This window comes from Lithobates pipiens, unplaced genomic scaffold (assembly GCF_037356315.1).
Source record: "Lithobates pipiens isolate NorthernLeopardFrog02 unplaced genomic scaffold, aLitPip1_a1.2 Scaffold_25, whole genome shotgun sequence".
Lineage (NCBI taxonomy): Eukaryota > Metazoa > Chordata > Amphibia > Anura > Ranidae > Lithobates > Lithobates pipiens.
In genome coordinates, this window is record NW_027507787.1 from 33,573,470 (window position 1) to 33,592,658 (window position 19,189).

A 19,189-nucleotide genomic window follows, 5' to 3' on the forward strand; every position below is an offset into this window, starting at 1 on the left:
GATTCGTTAATTAGCATGTTAGGTTTCTGGTTACAGTTCTTATTGTAAGCCTGCTGTATATATTTGTGTGTCATCACAAACGAGTCCATGTTCAGCAGCTAAACAAGTATTGTCTTGTTTTGTGCTTGTGAGCGGTTGGAATATCTGACATCTATATTCAGACTGGGAGGAAGTGGTATATGACTAAAGCATTCAAGTGGAGTGTGTGATGTTTCATTACATTGGCTCCCATCATATCTATGGATGAGGGTAATCTTCTGTGGGGTACTGATGGAGTAGAGTACAGAATAAATAAAGGGTAAGCATGTCTGAGTACAAATACACAGCAACCTGGGTGCAGACCATCCTGTGAAAAAAGTCCTTGTGGCAAATGGGCGGGAGGAAGTGCCTGAGTAGCTTATTAGACCTCTAGGGGGAAGTGGCGGTAAAGTGTACAATTTGTTGTGTGAACAAAGTTGGTCACCCACGTGAGACTATACTGAATAGGTCAGTTTTAGTGGCAAGTTTGAAAGATATACACTGTAAAGTGAAATAGTTGAATAAACTACAGAGGTGAGTACCCACGCAGGATCCAGTACTAAACCAACATTACAGGCTCTTTCCCTGGTGCGGGATCTAGGTAACGTTCCCAAGGTTTTAGGGCCCATTCACTCTAGAAATATCCTATAGGACAATCTGACAAAAGTGTATGGGTATAATCAAATACAGAAGGAACCTCATAAGGGGTTCTCTTAAAATGAATAAACTCAATGGCTGAAAACATAGCTATTAGAATTACTTGCAACGTCAGTCAGCAGCTTGTTTATTATACTCATCTACACAAACTACATTAAGAGTGTAATATAACCTTTTCACGAATACTTATTTTCCTGCTTATGGCACAATTATATTACTTTGATTACTTCATTATTTTCATACTTATTTTAATTATCCTTATATTCATTACATAATTATTACTCACTTGTGCAATAATATTAAATCATTGCAAGAAATAAAATAAACATAATCTGAAGCTCCTTCTGCAAGTGTAACATGATAAAGAGGAGGGGAGCAAGTCACATTTTGTGTGTAATGCAATGCATTACCAAATAAGGTAAAGAGAGATATAAAAATAATAGAACAAATTGACTGGCTGACTACCGCAGAACAAATTATAGCCTTATAAGAGAGGTTACCCTATTGTTGCTGTATTCATTTTATTTTAAGATGTGTAAACAGTCCACAGATCCCTTTACTCTATATTAGAGGACAGAGGTGAACCCCACTGGCAGTACATGCATAGCTCTGGTCTGTCTAGCAGATGTTTTCAGTCTTTACTTACTATACTTTTAAGTCTAAAATCAGATTCCAGTAACCGAGAAACACACACAACTCTAAAGTAAACCTTAAAGACCCATTAAGTGACATTGGAATGCCTCATCTTGCGCAGAGCCAAATTGTCCTCCCAGCAACCTACTCAACCAAGGGCCCCATTCATTATCATCAATTGTTAAAAAGTATTTCAACGGTAGAAGTTCATCTCCTAACTCAGTTTTTTCCACCATAAAACCAATACTGCCTAAAACCTAGCAGACCTCACAAGCACAATCAAATATATACAGTACTACTGGATGAAACATTTTTTTTTAAGTGTATGCTTTTCAAATGCTATATTAAAGAGGAAATATGCTCAAAACACAATTCACCATTCAAGGAAGCAATGGCAGACAAAGATCCCTGCTGGGTGTTTACTGCTGTCCAGAACTCAATCAGAACACTTTCCTACATTTCATGCAGGCTGCATGGCATCAGAGCAATGTCACTTTTTTCACCAATCTAAGTGAATTCTCCAAATATTTCTCAAAATAATCTACTGGAGGATAAACTACACCAATTTCTTGTGTCTTATGCCTACTAATGCATTTTCCAAATGAACATTTGAAGAATTTACTTAAGCCAATGACATCAGTAACTTAGCAAACAATAAAAAATAAGTGCAAGCCATTCATTAATTCTCTTCAACAAATCAAGTAGTACCAGCCCCAGGAAATGTGGGAGTAATTTGTAATACAGATTTTACATCATCCTTCCTCAGAATTTTAATCTTCTGGATTCCATAAAGAAATAGAATGTATAAAATGTATGCATGTACCCCACTTCTCTTTCTTGTTGTAAACTAATATGAACCTAAATCTGACCTAACTCCACTCCACAATAAGAAATCCATTGTGGATTGAGTTGTTAGAAGTTGTATAAAGGTCTTGTGCAGACCGAGCATGAGATTTCGATCCCTTGTTTTCGTACAGGTGGAAGGCACAGACACACTGTCCAGCCCTGCAGCCAGCATCCTGTAAAATTCTATAAGAGGCTTAAAGCTGCTGTGGCTGGAATGTGCATCTAATGGTAAAGGTTTGGAGCAGTATATGACCAGGGACGAATACCCAAAACACAAATTTCTTGCATTCTGGGCATTCGTCTGTTGGCACACACTGTCCTAGACGTTAGTGTACCACTTGGTGTAATGTTCAACCTGTGCCTTCCAACCACACAAAATTGACGAGATCCCATTCACCAGGCCTGAATGGCCACTGTGCATAAAGTTATAAACCATAATGAACTATGATAAAGAACCATGTAAATATTACAGTAAAGTACAGTATTATAGTACAGGCAGCAATGTGACTTACTTGGTCAAGTAGATGTTTTGCAGTTGTTCCAATGTTCATACTAAACACAGTGAAAGGCTCTGGTCCAGGAATACCATGCACAGTAACTTTAAACGCCGACATTGCTCTTCTTTCTTCTGAACTAAAAAACTTCAAAGAAATAAGAACGTGTATAATTTAGCACTCTTTGCCCCAATAAACAAATAAATATATATATATATATATATATATATATAACAACACAATTTACAGTTAAGGCACATATAACGGTAGCTGTCTGTTCTCAGTTGAGGTAGTAGGCAAAGTGGTGTGCGATTCAGCGCATCACATAGCTCCCTTTTTAAAAAATAAACATTATTTGAAAAATACAAAACATATACTTCATTCGTGGCAATGTATAGCGGCATGATGCCCTGTGCTGCTGTATATTGGCATGCAATTTGACATGGTACACTACAATATAGCACGTCTGCAATTTAACGCAGTCATAGGCTGCATTGCAGTGTGAACCGGACACTTATGAAATTTTTTTTTTCTTGTGTGTGTCCATGTGGGGACAGACATTTTACAATGCAGTAAAATATCTCTCAACATACATTGTGTGAATTAGCCCTAAAGCCGCTATACTTCCACCAAACCCCAAGCCCAGTCCACCTCCCCGGTCTGTGGAAAAAATTGTACTATTTAGAACAAAATGTAAACCTCAATGTTGAAAAAATGCACTTAAATGTCGGTATGAAAGAAAAACCTGTTAACTGCTGATACAGTATCTCACAAAAGTGAGTATACACCTCCCATTTTAGTAAATATTTTATTAAATCTTTTCATGTGACAACACTGAAGAAATTACACTTTGCTACAATGTAAAGTAGTGAGTGTACAATGCAAATTTGCTGTCTCCTCAAAATAACAACATTAATGTCTAAACCACCGGCAACAAAAGTGTGTATACCCCTAAGTGAAAATGTCCAAATTGGGCCCAAAGTGTCAATATTTTGTGTGGCCACCCTTATTTTTTAGCACTGCCTTAATCTTCTTGGGCATGGAGTGCCCCAGAGCGCCTCCTCCATGATGACCTCACAGAGCTGGTGGATGTTAGAGACCTTGCACTCCTCCGCCTTCTGTTTGATGATGCCCCGCAGATGATCAATAGGGTTTAGGTCTGAAGAAATGCTTGGCCAGTCCATCACCTTTACCCTCAGCTTCTTTAGCAAGGCAGCGGTGTTTGGTGTTGTTATCATGTTGGAATTCGGCCCAGTCTTCAAAGGGAGGGGATCATGCTCTGCTTCAGTATGTCACAGTACATGTTGGCATTCATGGTGCCCTCAATGAACTGTAGCTCCCCAGTGCTGGCAGCACTCATGCAGCCCCAGACCATGACACTCCCACCACCATGCTTCACTGTAAGCAAGACACATTTGTCTTTGTACTCCTCACCTGGTTGCCGAAAACACACGCTTGACACCATCTGAAAACACACGCTTGACACCATCTGAACCAAATAAGTTTATCTTGGTCTCATCAGACTGCAGGACATGGTTCCAGTAATTCATGTCTTTAGTCTGCTTGTCTTCAGCAAACTGTTTGCAGGCTTTCTTGTGCATCATCTTTAGAAGAGGCTTACTTCTGGGACAACAGCCACGCAGACCAATTTGATGCAGTGTGCAGGCGGCGTATGGTCTGAGCACTGACAGGCTGACCCCCCACCCCTTCAACCTGTGCAGCAATGCTGGCAGTAGTCATATGTCTATTTCCCTCTGGATGTGATGCTGAGCACTTCCACTCAACTTCTTTGGTCGACCATGGCGAGGCCTGTTCTGAGTGGAACCTGCTCTGTTAAACCGCTGTATAGTCTCAGCCACCATGCTGCAGCTCAGTTTCAGGGTCTTGGCAATCTTTTTATAGCCTAGGCCATCTTTATATAGCTTCTTAAGGTGGTGGGAGTTGCACGGTGGTGGAATTTTCACGGCTACATTTGATTGGGATCCCGGTTTTCATCATATCTTGCTGGGACTTATGTTTGCACATTTATTTATGGACTTTATTTAATCACCACCTGTGTTTATATACTTTATTTCTCTATTTATATCCCCATGTTTGTGGTTATGTTTCACAAAAAGTTCATAGTCGTATGAACACACTGTATAGGTTTTTTATATCTTTTTTTCAGTGTACAAGTTGTTTATTTTTTCACATTTATTATCCTCTGTTTGCACTTTACAGTCTTATTATGGCAACACATATTTAGCGCTAAGGCCGCGTACACACGCGCGGACTGTTCGCCCAACCTTGTTCGGCAAACAGTTTGTCAAACAGTCCGCTCAAAATTTGCATGAGCGGACTTGCCCACACACGAGCGGACTGTTTGACGAACAAGGTTGGGCAAACAGTTCGCTCAACTTTTGAAATGAACGGACTCGCCCACGTAAGGAGGAGGCAAATCCGCCCATTTCGAGCGCGTGTACAGGTAGGCGGGGCCCGCGAAGGATACGTCGCGGGCTCCGCCGCCTGGAATGGGCTTTAAGGGGAACCCCAACGCCGAAAAAAAATCGGCGTGGGGGTTCCCCCCAAGTCCACACCAGACCCTTGTCCGAGCACGCTACCCGGCCGGCCAGGAAAGGGGGGCGAGCGAGCGCGCCCCCCCTCCTGAGCCGTACCAGGCCGCGTGCCCTCAACATGGGGGGGTGCCTTGGGGAAGGGGGGGCCGCGCGGCCCCCCCACCCCAAAGAACCTTGTCCCCATGTTGATGAGGACAAGGGCCTCTTCCCGACAACCCTGGCCGTTGGTTGTCGGGGTCTGCGGGCGGGGGGCTTATCGGAATCCGGGAGCCCCCTTTAAGAAGGGGGCCCCCGGATACCGGCCCCCCACCCTATGTGAATGAGTATGGGGTACAATGTACCCCTACCCATTCACCTGTGAAATAAAGTACAAAAAAAAACACAACACATAGAAAAAGTATTTTATTGCACAGCTCCGGGGGTCTTCCGTCTTCGGGGGTCTTCTCGCCGGACTCCTCCGCTATCTTCGTGTAGCTCTTTTACTAGCGGAGGAGCCCGGCTTTCTTCCTCCCCGCCGCCGGCCTCTTCTCCCGACTTCGGGGGTCTTGTCCCCCTCTTCGGTTCTTCTGCCGGGCCACCGCGCCTGGTCCGGTGGCCCGGTCTTCTGTCGCCGTCTTCCGTTCTTCTGTCGCCGCCTTCGGTTCTTCTGCCGGGCCACCGCGCCTTCTTGTAGCTCTTTTACAGGCGGTGGCCCGGTCTTCTGTCGCCGATGTCGTCGCCGCCGCCGCCGCCGCCTTCCGTTCTTGTTCTTGTTCTTCTTCTTCTTCTTGTTCTTCTTCTTCTTCTCCTGGAGATGTTGACTCGACGAGCTCTCCGGCCGGAATGCCAGGGACGCGCTCTGCTGCCACTTATATAGTGACAATGGGGCGGGGTCACATGGTATATGTCACATGGGTTGGTCACATGGGTTGATGTCACATGGGGACTATGACATCGTAAGGGGGCGGGGTCACCATGTGACCAACCCATGTGACATATACCATGTGACCCCGCCCCATTGTCACTATATAAGTGACCGCACAGCGCGTCCCCGGCATTCCGGCCGGAGAGCTCGTCGAGTCAACATCTCCAGAAGAAGAAGAAGAAGAACGGAAGGCGGCGGCGGCGGCGGCGACGACGACATCGGCGACAGAAGACCGGGCCACCGCCTGTAAAAGAGCTACAAGAAGGCGCGGTGGCCCGGCAGAAGAACCGAAGAGGGGGACAAGACCCCCGAAGTCGGGAGAAGAGGCCGGCGGCGGGGAGGAAGAAAGCCGGACTCCTCCGCTAGCAAAAGAGCTACACACACATAGCGGAGGAGTCCGGCGAGAAGACCCCCGAAGACGGAAGACCCCCGGAGCTGTGCAATAAAATACTTTTTCTATGTGTTGTGTTTTTTTTTGTACTTTATTTCACAGGTGAATGGGTAGGGGTACATTGTACCCCATACTCATTCACATAGGGTGGGGGGCCGGTATCCGGGGGCCCCCTTCTTAAAGGGGGCTCCCGGATTCCGATAAGCCCCCCGCCCGCAGACCCCGACAACCAACGGCCAGGGTTGTCGGGAAGAGGCCCTTGTCCTCATCAACATGGGGACAAGGTGCTTTGGGGTGGGGGGGCCGCGCGGCCCCCCCTTCCCCAAGGCACCCCCCCATGTTGAGGGCACGCGGCCTGGTACGGCTCAGGAGGGGGGGCGCGCTCGCTCGCCCCCCTTTCCTGGCCGGCCGGGTAGCGTGCTCGGACAAGGGTCTGGTGTGGACTTGGGGGGAACCCCCACGCCGATTTTTTTTCGGCGTTGGGGTTCCCCTTAAAGCCCATTCCAGGCGGCGGAGCCCGCGACGTCTCCTTCGCGGGCCCCGCCTACCTGTACACGCGCTCGAAATGGGCGGACTTTCCGAGCGGGAACAGTCCGCTCATTTCGAAAGTACAGCGGACAGGCCCACACACGGGCGGACTGTTCGCTCAAACACAGTTTCAGCGGACAGTTTTTCGGAATTTCCGAAAGACTTTGTCCGTCCAACTGTCCGCTGAAACTGTCCGCTGAAAGCCCACACACGAGCGGACTGTCCGCCCAAACACTGTTCAGCGGACAAGGTTGGGCGAACAGTCCGCCCGTGTGTACGCGGCCTTACACTTTATATCTAACATTTCTGTGGCTAAAAAATCCTAGTTTTAGCGTATTGGCAGCTTCTTCCTACACGTTTGGGTATTGCGCAGTGTTATTGTGTGTATAAAGCATCTTTATGTTGAGCAGCAATTTTTTTTTTTGCAGATCCTCTTTAGAGTTCTTTATCATGAGGTGCCATGTTGAACTTCCAGTGACCAGTATGAGAGAGTGAGAACAATAACACCGAATTTAACACAACTGCTCCCCATTAACACCTGAGACCTTGTAACACAACAATTCACTTGGCACCAGGGTAGGAAAATGGCTAATTGGGCCCAATTTGGATATTTTCACTTAGGGGTGTGCACACTTTTGTTGCCGGCGGTTTAGGCATTAATGGCTGTGTGTTGAGTTATTTTGAGGGGACAGCAAATTTACACTGTTATGCAAGCTGTACACTCACTACTTTAGCGTAAGGCCGCGTACACACGCGGGGACTGTTCGCTCAACTTTGTTTGTCAAACAGTTTCAGCGGACAGTCCGCTCAAACTTAGCATGGACGGACTTGCCCACACACGATGAACGAACAGTCCGCTGAAACCGTGCGCGATGACGTGAACGGCACGTACGACGGGACTAGAAAGCGACGTCCTATACACTGCAATGCAACCTTCGGCGTGTAAATCCTTTCTGAGCATGCGCGGAACTTAGTTTGACGAACAAGCCTACACACGAGGGGACTGTTCGCTGAAACAAAGTTTCAGCGGACAGTTTTTCGGAAATTCCGAAAAACTTTGTTCAGCAGACTGTTCGCTGAAACTGTCCGCTGAAGCCCACACACGAGCGGACTGTCCGCTGAAACACTGTTCAGCGGACAAAGTTGAGCGAACAGTCCCCGCGTGTGTACGCGGCCTAATTTCTTCAGTGTTGTCACATGAATAGCTATAACAAAATATTTACAAAAATGTGAGGGGTGTACTCACTTTTGTGAGATACTGTATGTGTGAATACACTTGATTACAGTTACTGGTTTCTAATTTTAATATGCATCTGTTATCCTAGTGCTGTCTTTACTATGTTGATTGTAACCGTGTGTTCTATCCTGTCTTGTTCTGAATAAAAATTTTAAAAATGATAAAAAAACAAAAACAAATTAATTTATAAAAAATGACATTGAAAAAAGGAAAAACAAAATATGTAAAGGACCCCCCTCCCCCACACACATGCGCATACATACACCATTGGTGTCTCTGTGCATGCTAGAGTAAGATTAATAATTCTAGGGCCATTATTTATGATAAACTGTAACCTTAGAAGCTGTAAAAGGTACAATATTGGCGATAATAGTTTTTTGCCCTAAATTTTGAGGCTTGATATATTTAGTATTTATTTACTCATTTTTAAAATTTTGCTAAAGCATTGTGGGTGTATGTGTTCATGCACACTAAAATGTATTGTATTTAATATTTTACAGAAAACATACATTTGAAACACAGATTTGATAACCTTTTGGGTAAATACCAAGCAACTTAAATTGCAACTATCATCTTTATATTTCAGGTCCTCTGCTTTCAGAAAATATATATTGTTTTGCAGATTTTAACCACTTCAGCCCCGGGAGGTTTTACCCCTTAGTGACCAGGCCATTTTTTGCGATACGGCACTGCGTTATTTTAACTGACAATTGCGCGGTTGTGCGTCGTCGTACCCAAACAAAATGAATGTCCCTGTTCCCCCACAAATAGAGATTTCTTTTAGTTGTATTTGATCACCTCTGCGATTTTTTTTTTGCTATAAACAAAAAAAACTACAATTTTGAAAAAAAATAACTATATTTTTTACTTTCGGCTATAAAACATACCCAATAAAAATATGTTAAAAAAATCAAATTTCTTCATCAATTTAGGACAATATGTATTCTGCTACATATTTTTGGTAAAAAAAAAAAATCTCAATTAGTGTACATTGGTTGGTTTCCACATAAGTTATAGTGCCTACAATCTATGAGATAGATTTATGGACTTCTTTTTAACTAGTAATGGCGGCGATCAGCGATTTTTAGCGGGACTGCGACATTGCGGCGGACACTAAGTGACACTTTTTGGGGACTAGTGATACCAATACAGTTATCAGTGCTTCTGAAATGCACTGTCACTGTATAAATTATACTGGCAGGGAAGGGGGTAACCTCAGGGGCAATCAAAGGGCTAAGTGTGCTCCTAGGGAATGCTTTCTGTGTGGGGGGTGGACTGACTAGAGGAAGAGAGAGATTGGTGTTCCTGTTTAGCAGGAATCACAGATCTCTCTCTTCCTCTGTGACAGAATGACTGTCTGCCTTGTTTACATAGGCAGATGGCCATTCAGTCATTCCTTCATATGATCGCGAGTCTACTGCTTGGCTCCTGCTGTGCCCAATCTTAATCCCAATCACAGCGGGAGCGGGTTGTCGGAGGTTCGAGTGTCCCAGACCTGGAAGTGAGGAATAACTTACAGGTATGTTGTTTCACATAGCCGGGCCGCCCTGCCACAGTAAATGTGCGGTGGAAAGTCCGGAACTGGTTAAGTAAAAATTCAAGCCAAAAATTTGCATTTTAGAATGGGTGTGAAAAACAAAACAATTGGCCCAACAGCAAAAGGGTTAACTATCAGATCGAAACTCCAATGTTGATTTGAGTTAAATTCATATAAAATTAATGCATTTGTTGCTTTATTTAACTATAATAAGAAATAATGAAAAAGCTCTTTTTGCGCAAGTATTATTAACTTCTATGTCTTATCTATCAAGTGTTTTCTCTTAAATGTGGCTGGCTTGCTTTGCTATACAATTATTGCTATGTTTTAAACCTTATGTACCAGGTTTGCGTCTATAGGTTGTTTTTACAGGTGCATGGTTGCTGTGGTGATTAGTTCTACATTTCCCAGGACTGTCCTGCCATTAAGATGACCTTAAACCTATGCATGGTTTAGCCCTTCAGGGGATGTGGTTTATTTCCAGGCTAAATTCCAATAAGGAATTCTGATAGTTATGTAATATGCACATATCTTTTAAAAACAATAGTATACCTATATATATATATATATATGACAAAGGTAAATAGTAGCGCTACAGTGTCTTATTATCACACTACTCATGGACTATTAATTTACTCTCTCTACACCCTATCACTGTGGGATTTTATATGAGTGTTATTACTATCTGTAGCACTACCATTTACCTCCATCATATATATATATATATATATATATATATATATATATATATATATATAGGTATACTATTGTTTTTAAATGTCTTTTTTGTCTAGTTTGTAAGCTCTAATGAGCAGGGCCCTCTGATCCTGTCTGCCTTCATGTTGTAAAGTGCTGCGCAAACTGTTGGCGCTCTATAAATCCTGTATAATAATAATAATAGTGGCTGCTATATATCTCCATATCCAACAGTCAATTTATTATTATTGACTTGCTCTGTGGCGCGGTGTTTTTGATCTTTGTTGGTGGCGCATTATACGATCTTATTACCGTTGTATGCACATATCTTATCAACAGAGTACTCAAGAGATACAGTGCCTTGCGAAAGTATTCGGCCCCCTTGAACTTTTCAACCTTTTGCCACATTTCAGGCTTCAAACATAAAGATATAAAATTTTCATTCTTTGTGAAGAATCACCAACAAGTGGGACACAATTGTGAAGTAGAACGAAATCTATTGGATTTTTGAAACTTTTTTAACTAATAAAAAAATGAAAAGTGGGGCGTGCAATTATTCAGCCCCCTTGCGTTAATACTTTGTAGAGCCACCTTTTGCTGCGATTACAGCTGCAAGTCGCTTGGGGTATGTCTCTATCAGTTTTGCACATCGAGAGACTGAAATTCTTGCCCATTCTTCCTTGCAAAACAGCTCGAGCTCAGTGAGGTTGGATGGAGAGCGTTTGTGAACAGCAGTTTTCAGCTCTTTCCACAGATTCTCGATTGGATTCAGGTCTGGACTTTGACTTGGCCATTCTAACACCTGGATACGTTTATTTGTGAACCATTCCTTTGTAGATTTTGCTGTATGTTTGGGATCATTGTCTTGTTGGAAGATAAATCTCCGTCCCAGTTTCAGGTCTTTTGCAGGCTCCAACAGGTTTTCATCCAGAATGGTCCTGTATTTGGCTGCATCCATCTTCCCCTCAATTTTAACCATCTTCCCTGTCCCTGCTGAAGAAAAGCAGGCCCAAATCATGATGCTGCCACCACCATGTTTGACAATGGGGATGGTGTGTTGAGGGTGATGAGCTGTGTTGCTTTTACGCCAAACATATCGTTTTGCATTGTGGGCAAAAAGTTCGATTTTGGTTTCATCTGATCAGAGCACCTTCTTCCACATGTTTGGTGTGTCTCCCAGGTGGCTTGTGGCAAACTTTAGACAAGACTTTTTATGGATATCTTTGAGAAATGGCTTTTTTCTTGCCACTCTTCCATAAAGGCCAGATTTGTGCAGTGTCCGCCTGATTGTTGTCCTATGGACAGACTCTCCCACCTCAGCTGTAGTTCTCTGCAGTTCATTCAGAGTGATCATGGGCCTCTTTGGCTGCATCTCTGATCAGTCTTCTCCTTGTCTGAGCTGAAAGTTTAGAGGGACGGCCAGGTCTTGGTAGATTTGCAGTGGTCTGATACTCCTTCCATTTCAAAATGATCGCTTGCACAGTGCTCCTTGGGATGTTTAAAGCTTGGGAAATCTTTTTGTATCCAAATCCGGCTTTAAACTTCTCCACAACAGTATTACGGACCTGCCTGGTGTGTTCCTTGGTCTTCATGATGCTCTCTGCGCTTTCAACAGAACCCTGAGACTATCACAGAGCAGGTGCATTTATACAGAGACTTGATTACACACAGGTGGATTCTATTTATCACCATCAGTCATTTAGGACAACATTGGATCATTCAGAGATCCTCGCTGAACTTTTGGAGTGAGTTTGCTGCACTGAAAGTAAAGGGGCCGAATAATTTTGCACGCACCACTTTTCAGTTTTTTATTTGCTAAAAAAGTTTAAAATATCCAATAGATTTCATTCCACTTCACAATTGTGTCCCACTTTTTGGTGATTCTTCACAAAAAATTAAAATTTTATATCTTTATGTTTGAAGCCTGAAATGTGGCAAAAGGTTGAAAAGTTCAAGGGGGCCGAATACTTTCGCAAGGCACTGTATAAGAAACAAATTACCGTATATACCCGAGTATAAGCCCAGTTTTTCAACACTTTTTTTAGGCTGAACCCCCCCCCCCCCTCAGCTTATACTTGAGTGAGCCGTACAGGAGCCATACCTTTGATTACTAAAACAGCACGTGTCTCCCGCTGTGTTATGCAGTCTGTTCGGCCGTCCATTGTAACAAAGCCCCGCCTCCTCCTCATCAGTGACAGAGGATCACTGATACAATGCTGGGAAACTGATCACAGATGAGGAGGTGGGGCTTTGTTACAATGGACGGCCGAACACTGCATAACACAGCAGGAGACACATGCTGTTTTAGTAATCAAAGGTACGGCTGCAAATGGTCACAGTGAAACTGCAAATGGACACAATTAGATTGCAAATGGGACAGTGATGCTGCAAATAGGCACAATTAAACTGCAAATGGGCTCAGTGAAGCTGCAAATGGGCACAGTGAGACTGCAAATGTGCACAATTAGACTGCAAATGGGCACAGTGAGGCTGTAGATGGGCATTGTTTACCCAGTAGCTGCTGCATTTTCCCACCCTAGGCTAATACTCAAGTCAATATGTTTTCCCAGTTTTTTGTGGTAAAATTAGGTGCCTTGGCTTATATTCAAGTATATACGGTATCAGCTGGTTTCTTTCTCCAGCATCTACAACAAACTGAAATATCTATTTTGGCGTGATTGACCTTTCAACCACAGCTGAACTTCTCCTAAATATTCCCCAAGTTACACTCTATGAAATCACATATTGTGTATATCTTGATGAGGTCCTTCCCTTTGCCCCAGTTTATCCATGACCACTTCAAAGTATGGCCACATTTGTTAACAGTGGTCATGACAGAGTTTTTTTCTGTTTACAAACAGCTAACCAATACATTTCCTCATTCTCACTACAGCCTTTGGAACCTGATTAATGGCAGTAGTGTTCACAAAACTCATTGTGATATTTAGGTAATGACCACAACTTCAAAACACAAAGAAAACAAAATTGCTGTTATTTACACAGAGGAAGAGAAAAGCCTCTATGTTGTACATAAGTAGATACTAAATAGACTTTTCACTGTATAATTTCCTATAGAAAATCAAAACTTGCATCATTGGTTTAACCATTTCAATACTGGACTCTTTCACCCCATTCCTGCCAAGGCCAATTTTCAGCTTCAGCGATGTCGCACTTTGAATGAATATTGTGCAGTCATACAACACTTTACCCATATGGAATTGTTATAATTTTTTTTCACACAAATAAAGCCTTGTTTTGGTGTTTTTTTTATTTTATGCAAAATAAATGAAAAAAGACCAAACATTTTGAAAAGAAAGAAAAGCTTTTTCTTCGCTTGCTATAAAATTTTGCAAATAAATAATATTTCTTCATAAATTTTGGTCAAAATGTATTCTGCTACATTTCTTTGGTGAATATAACCGAAATCAATGTAATTATTTAGTCTGTAGGACAGTTATAGAGTCCACATGGTATACAGAGGGTAAAATAAGTATTGAAGAAGTCACTATTTTTCTAAGCAAATATATTTCTAAAGGTGCTATTTTCACCACATGTCAGTAACAACCTATGCATACAAAGAAACAAAAACAAATAAGTTCAGAAAGTAAGTTATGTGTAATAAAATGGAATGTGACAGGGAAAAAGTATTAAACACTCTAAGGCCCCTTTCACACTGACGTCCCGTTCAGGCCCGCCTGTCAGTTTTTCAGGCGGACCTGAACGGGTGCTCCATAGAGCTCTATGGAGCGTCGGATGTCAGCGGTGACATGTCCGTTGACATCCGACCCGCTCCGATCCGAAAAAGTTTAACGGAGGAAAAAGCTATTTTTCCATCCGTCTGCGGATCGGATCGGGTGACGACGGGCACTGCAGTCCGTCGTCATCCGATCTCCCATAGGGGAGAGCGGCGCTGTGACAGGTCCGTCCCTGCGCAGTGTGCAGAGACAGACCTGTCATCTCCCTGCTCAGCGGGGATCGGCGGAGTGATCCCCGCTGAGCAAACGGATATCCACGGGGCGGATCAGAACTGATCCGCCCCGTGTGAAAGGACCCTAACTGAAATAATTTAATACTTGATACAAAAGCCTTTGTTGGTAATGAAAGCTTCAAGATGCCTCCTGTATTGAGAAAGTCGCAGGCATTGCTCAGGTGTGATTTTGGCCCACTCTTCCACACAAACACTCTTGAAGGTTCTGTGGGCCTCTTCTATGAACTCTGATCTTTAGTTCTTTCTATAGATTTTCTTTTGAATTCAAGTCAGGTGATTGGCTGGGCCATTCTAGCATATTTATTTCCTTTCTTTGAAACCAATTGAGAGTTTCCTTAGCTTTGCATTTGGGATCATTTTCTTGGTGAAATAGCCACCCTTGTTTCATCTTCATAATTCTGGTAGTTGGCAGCAGACTTTTATCAAGAATGTCTTGGTACATTTTTCCATAAATTTTTCCTTCAATGACATGAAGTTTGCTAGTACCGTATAATGAAAAACAGCTCCACACCGTGATGTTCCCACCTCCAAACTTCACTGTTGGTATGGTGTTTTTGGAGTGATGTGCAGTGCCATTTGACCTCCAAACATGGTGTGTATTATGGCATCCAAAGAGCTAAATTTTGGTCTCATCTGACCAGACTATATTCTCCCAGGATTTCACAGGCTTGTCTAAATGTTGTGCAGCAAACGTTTAATGAGCTTCAAAATGATTTTTCTTCAGCAATGGAGTCTTCCATGGTAAGCATGCATAAAGGCCATGATGGTTGAGTGCATTACTTGTTGTCTTTGAAACAATTGTACCTAATTCCAGGTGTTTCTGAAGCTCTCCTCAAGTGGTCCTTGGCTCTTGGACAACTCTTCTGATAATTATATTCTCCCCTCTGTCAGAAATCTTGCGAGGAGCTCCTAGCTGTGGCCAGTTTATGGTAAAATTATGTTCTTTCCAGTTTCGAATCATGGCCCCAACAGTGCTCACTGGAACATTCTGAAGTTTAGAAATCCTTCTGTAACCAACGCCATCAGTATTTTTTGCAACAATAAGGTTGCAAAGATCTTGAGAGAGCTCTTTGCTTTTAACCATCATTAAATGCTTCTTACGTGACACCTTGGTAATGAGACCTTTTTTAAGTTGAGACTGAACCAACTGATAATAGTTTGCACTGACAAGGGGCAGGATTGCCTTCTAATTACTGATAGATTTCAGCTGGTGTCTAGGCTTTTTGCACCTCCCAATCTTCATGTGTTCAATACTTTTTTTCCCTGTGTCATTACATTTTATTACACATAATTTAATTTCTGAATTTTGTTTTGGTTTCTTTGTATGTATGGATTGCATGGGTTGTTACCGACGTGTGGTGAAAATTTCATGTCAATAACACCTTTACAAATATATTGATCTAGAAAAATGGTGATGTCTTCAATACTTATTTGCTCGCCGTTTATACATCTGAAAATGGATCAATCCTGATAGACCGACTGATCTGAATTCTTGAGGCACGTAAATGCCAGGACATTACAAATACCCCCTAAATTACCCTTTTTTGGAAAGTAGACAGTAAAAAGTATTCAGTAAGAGGCATGAAGTTGAAATTCTTGTCACAATTTATTTGAAAAATTAAGAAATTAAAAGAATATATTTTTTCACTTTTTTTTTATACATACTGTTACCAATGCAGCAATGTCATATAACTGGCGTGGAAGTGATCAAGAAAACTGGTGACAAAAAAAAGTTTTACAATTTTTTTTATTACTTTTGTTTAGGATTTTTTTTTGCATACTGTAACCAGAGCAATACAATGTTACCATAATAAGGAGGTGATCAGGACTTTTTTTTTTTTTACACACTGTTCATAACAGTGACAATTATTGTTGTAAGCAACCATTTTTTTCTGAATGAAAGCCATTCAGTGTGTACTATTGCGATTAGCCACAGCTAATCACATAGTACAGATGGGCTGTGATTAGGCTAGTCTGTACCATGTGATTACTGCGACCAAGAGATCAACACCATAGTATATAAGGGATGTTATGAATGGAAGTCATCCATTGTGTACAACTGTCATGTGAATTGTTGTGATTGGTCACAGTGATCACATAGTACCAGCTGCTGCCCAGTACATTGATCTGTCATCCGGTGTATCTGGTGGACACAGAGGGTGACAAATCATGTGATGCAGCGTGGCACATTAGGTGCACAGGAGACATGATCCTAGGAGGATGTTGTATGTTGCGACTATGTGTGTTGTGACTAGAGAAAAAGACATTTGACCTTCTCCCACCCACCGTATAGACAAATGATTTCGCCCCAGTCTCACCGCGCTGGAACGCCGGAGGGGGCGCCAATCGAGGCTGTGGCGTGTCTCCGCAACATCCCTGTTCACATGTAAAAGCGGAAGGGCTGTTTATCGGCTCTCCTCGCCTCACACTTAAAGAGTGTGAAGAGAGGAGAGCCGATCAGCGACATCTCCTCACAGGGGAGACCTGCACAAAAAATTAGGGCCCTGATTACCTGTGCAGCCCTAACAGTGCCAAGAAGTGATGCCAGTCAGTGCCGCCAATCTGTGGCCATCAGTAATGCCACTCTGTACCCATCCGTGAGTGCTGCATATTACTGCCTCCTCATCAGTGCTACCTTATCAGTGCCCTTCAGTACCATCGGTCCCCAAAAGTGCCGTCTTATCAGTGCCCATGGGTGCAGCCTATCAGTACACATAAATGAAGGCGAAAAACTACTTATTTGCAAAATTTTCGCACAGAAACGAAGGAAAAAAAAGTTTTTCAAAATTTTTCAGTCTTTAATTGTTTGTTTTTTTAACAAAAAATAAAATCCCAGCAGTGAATAAATACCAACAAAAGAAAGCTCTATTTGCGTGAAAAAATTTATACAAATTTAATTTGGGTACAGTCTTGCATGTCCACGCAACTGTCATTCAAACTGTGGCAGAGCTGAAAGCTGAAAATTGGCCTGGGCAGGAAGGGTGTAAAAGAGCCCGGTACTGAAGCGATTAATGTGATTATGAAAGTAATTTTTTATTCTTTTAATAATAAAACATGTCTATACTTAACTGCTGTGTACAATGAAATTACACAGAGCAGCCGTGAACCTCCTCTTTTTGGGTCCCCCGTCGATGCGCCTGGCCCCTTCCCATCTGTCCAGTGCCCCCATGGGAAACCGATTCCCATGCGGGCACTTGTGCATGTTCGCATCTGAGTCCCCCCCCGCTGTGTCCATCGATACAGACAACAGGACTTAGCCTCGCCCCCTGCTCCCTTATTACTGGCTTTGATTGACAGCCATCGGGAGAGAAGAGCTGCAGACATGCACGGCGCTAGATCGAATGAGGGCTCAGGTAAGTGGAGGGGGGAGAGGGTTGAGGGGGGATGATGACACCTAAACATTTTTTACCTTAATTCAAGGAAGGTAAGGTAAAATTAAGGTAAAAAATGTTTAGGCTTTACAATCAATTTAAATATAAAGATGCGGCCGCAGGGAAATGTGCTCATACTCTTGTAAAAACTCACTGCCAAACATGTCATAGCTATTGACTCACAGCCATTCTTGTGTAATCCTTTGTCTGCCCTACCCAACGAACCAACAGCGGATGGCCCAGAGGAAACTGCTGAGGCCCAAACATTTACATAAACTGTAAGTACACCTGACAGTGAGTTCTCACTGTGCTGCATAAACTGACAGAACTTGTTCTGAATGTAAGGAATGAAGAAGAGGCAGGCACGAGCAGATACTTTGTGAGGCACAGCAAGTTAATCAACATAGCCACTGACAGAAAGATACCAGACCTTGTGCTTAGGCAATAGCCAAAACTCATGATCAAAGTTTTCATACTATGGAAAATAGTCACTAGCAGAAGACCTTTTTATTTATTTTTTTTAATGCAAAGACAATAGTTATTAAAGCATTACATTGTTTTTTTTCCTAACACCACACTGACAGTTTAATGCTGACTTAAAGTGGAAGAAAAGCCTAACTATAACTAGTCTTAAAAAAGCTCCCTCCCCTTCCTCCTACCTATCCTGCTTATCTAGTATAAAAAATATCTGTATACTTACATTTATTTTTAAATCTGGTCACATGATCCTGTATCTCTGGCTGCCTTGTGTCAGTGAGCAGCTGGCACTGACAACAGCTGGGCAATATGAAGCCTATGGGTGACGTCACAGCTCCCTTACAAACAGGGGAGCTGGAGCTGCTGAATCACGTGATTGGACTAGACTCAATTAGAAAAAAAGGTACATATACAGTTTGTTTGTTACAGTGCCTTGAAAAAGTATTCATACCCCTTGACTTTTTCCACATTTTGTCATGTTACAACGAAAAATATAAATGTATTTTATTGAGATTTTATGTGATAGACCAACACAAAGTGGCACATAATTGTGAAGTGGAAAGAAAATGATAAATGGTTTTCAAAATGTTTTACAAATAAATATGTGAAAAGTTTGGCATGCATTTGTATTCAGCCCCCCTGAGTCAATACTTTGTAGAACCACCTTTCACTGCAATTCCAGCTGCAAGTCTTTTTCGCTATGTCTCTTCCAGCTGTGCACATCTAGAGAGTGAATTTTTTGCCCATTGTTCTGTGCAAAATATCTCAAGCTTTGTCAGATTGGATGGAGAGCGTCTGTGAACAGCAATTTTCAAGTTTTGCCACAGATTCTCAATTGGGTTTAGGTCTGGACTTTG

General features: G+C 42.5%; 1 protein-coding gene across 9 annotated transcripts in view; it reads right to left on the reverse strand.

The window, feature by feature from the left end:
• Positions 1–19,189, reverse strand: part of PLCE1 (phospholipase C epsilon 1) — a 783,803-nt gene that overhangs the window by 70,167 nt on the left and 694,447 nt on the right. For all 9 annotated transcript variants that reach the window (XM_077454232.1, XM_077454230.1, XM_077454231.1 and 6 more), the window contains one exon: positions 2,667–2,795. In XM_077454232.1, the coding sequence (XP_077310358.1) occupies positions 2,667–2,795 (129 nt within the window). The remainder of the gene's footprint in view (positions 1–2,666; positions 2,796–19,189) is intronic.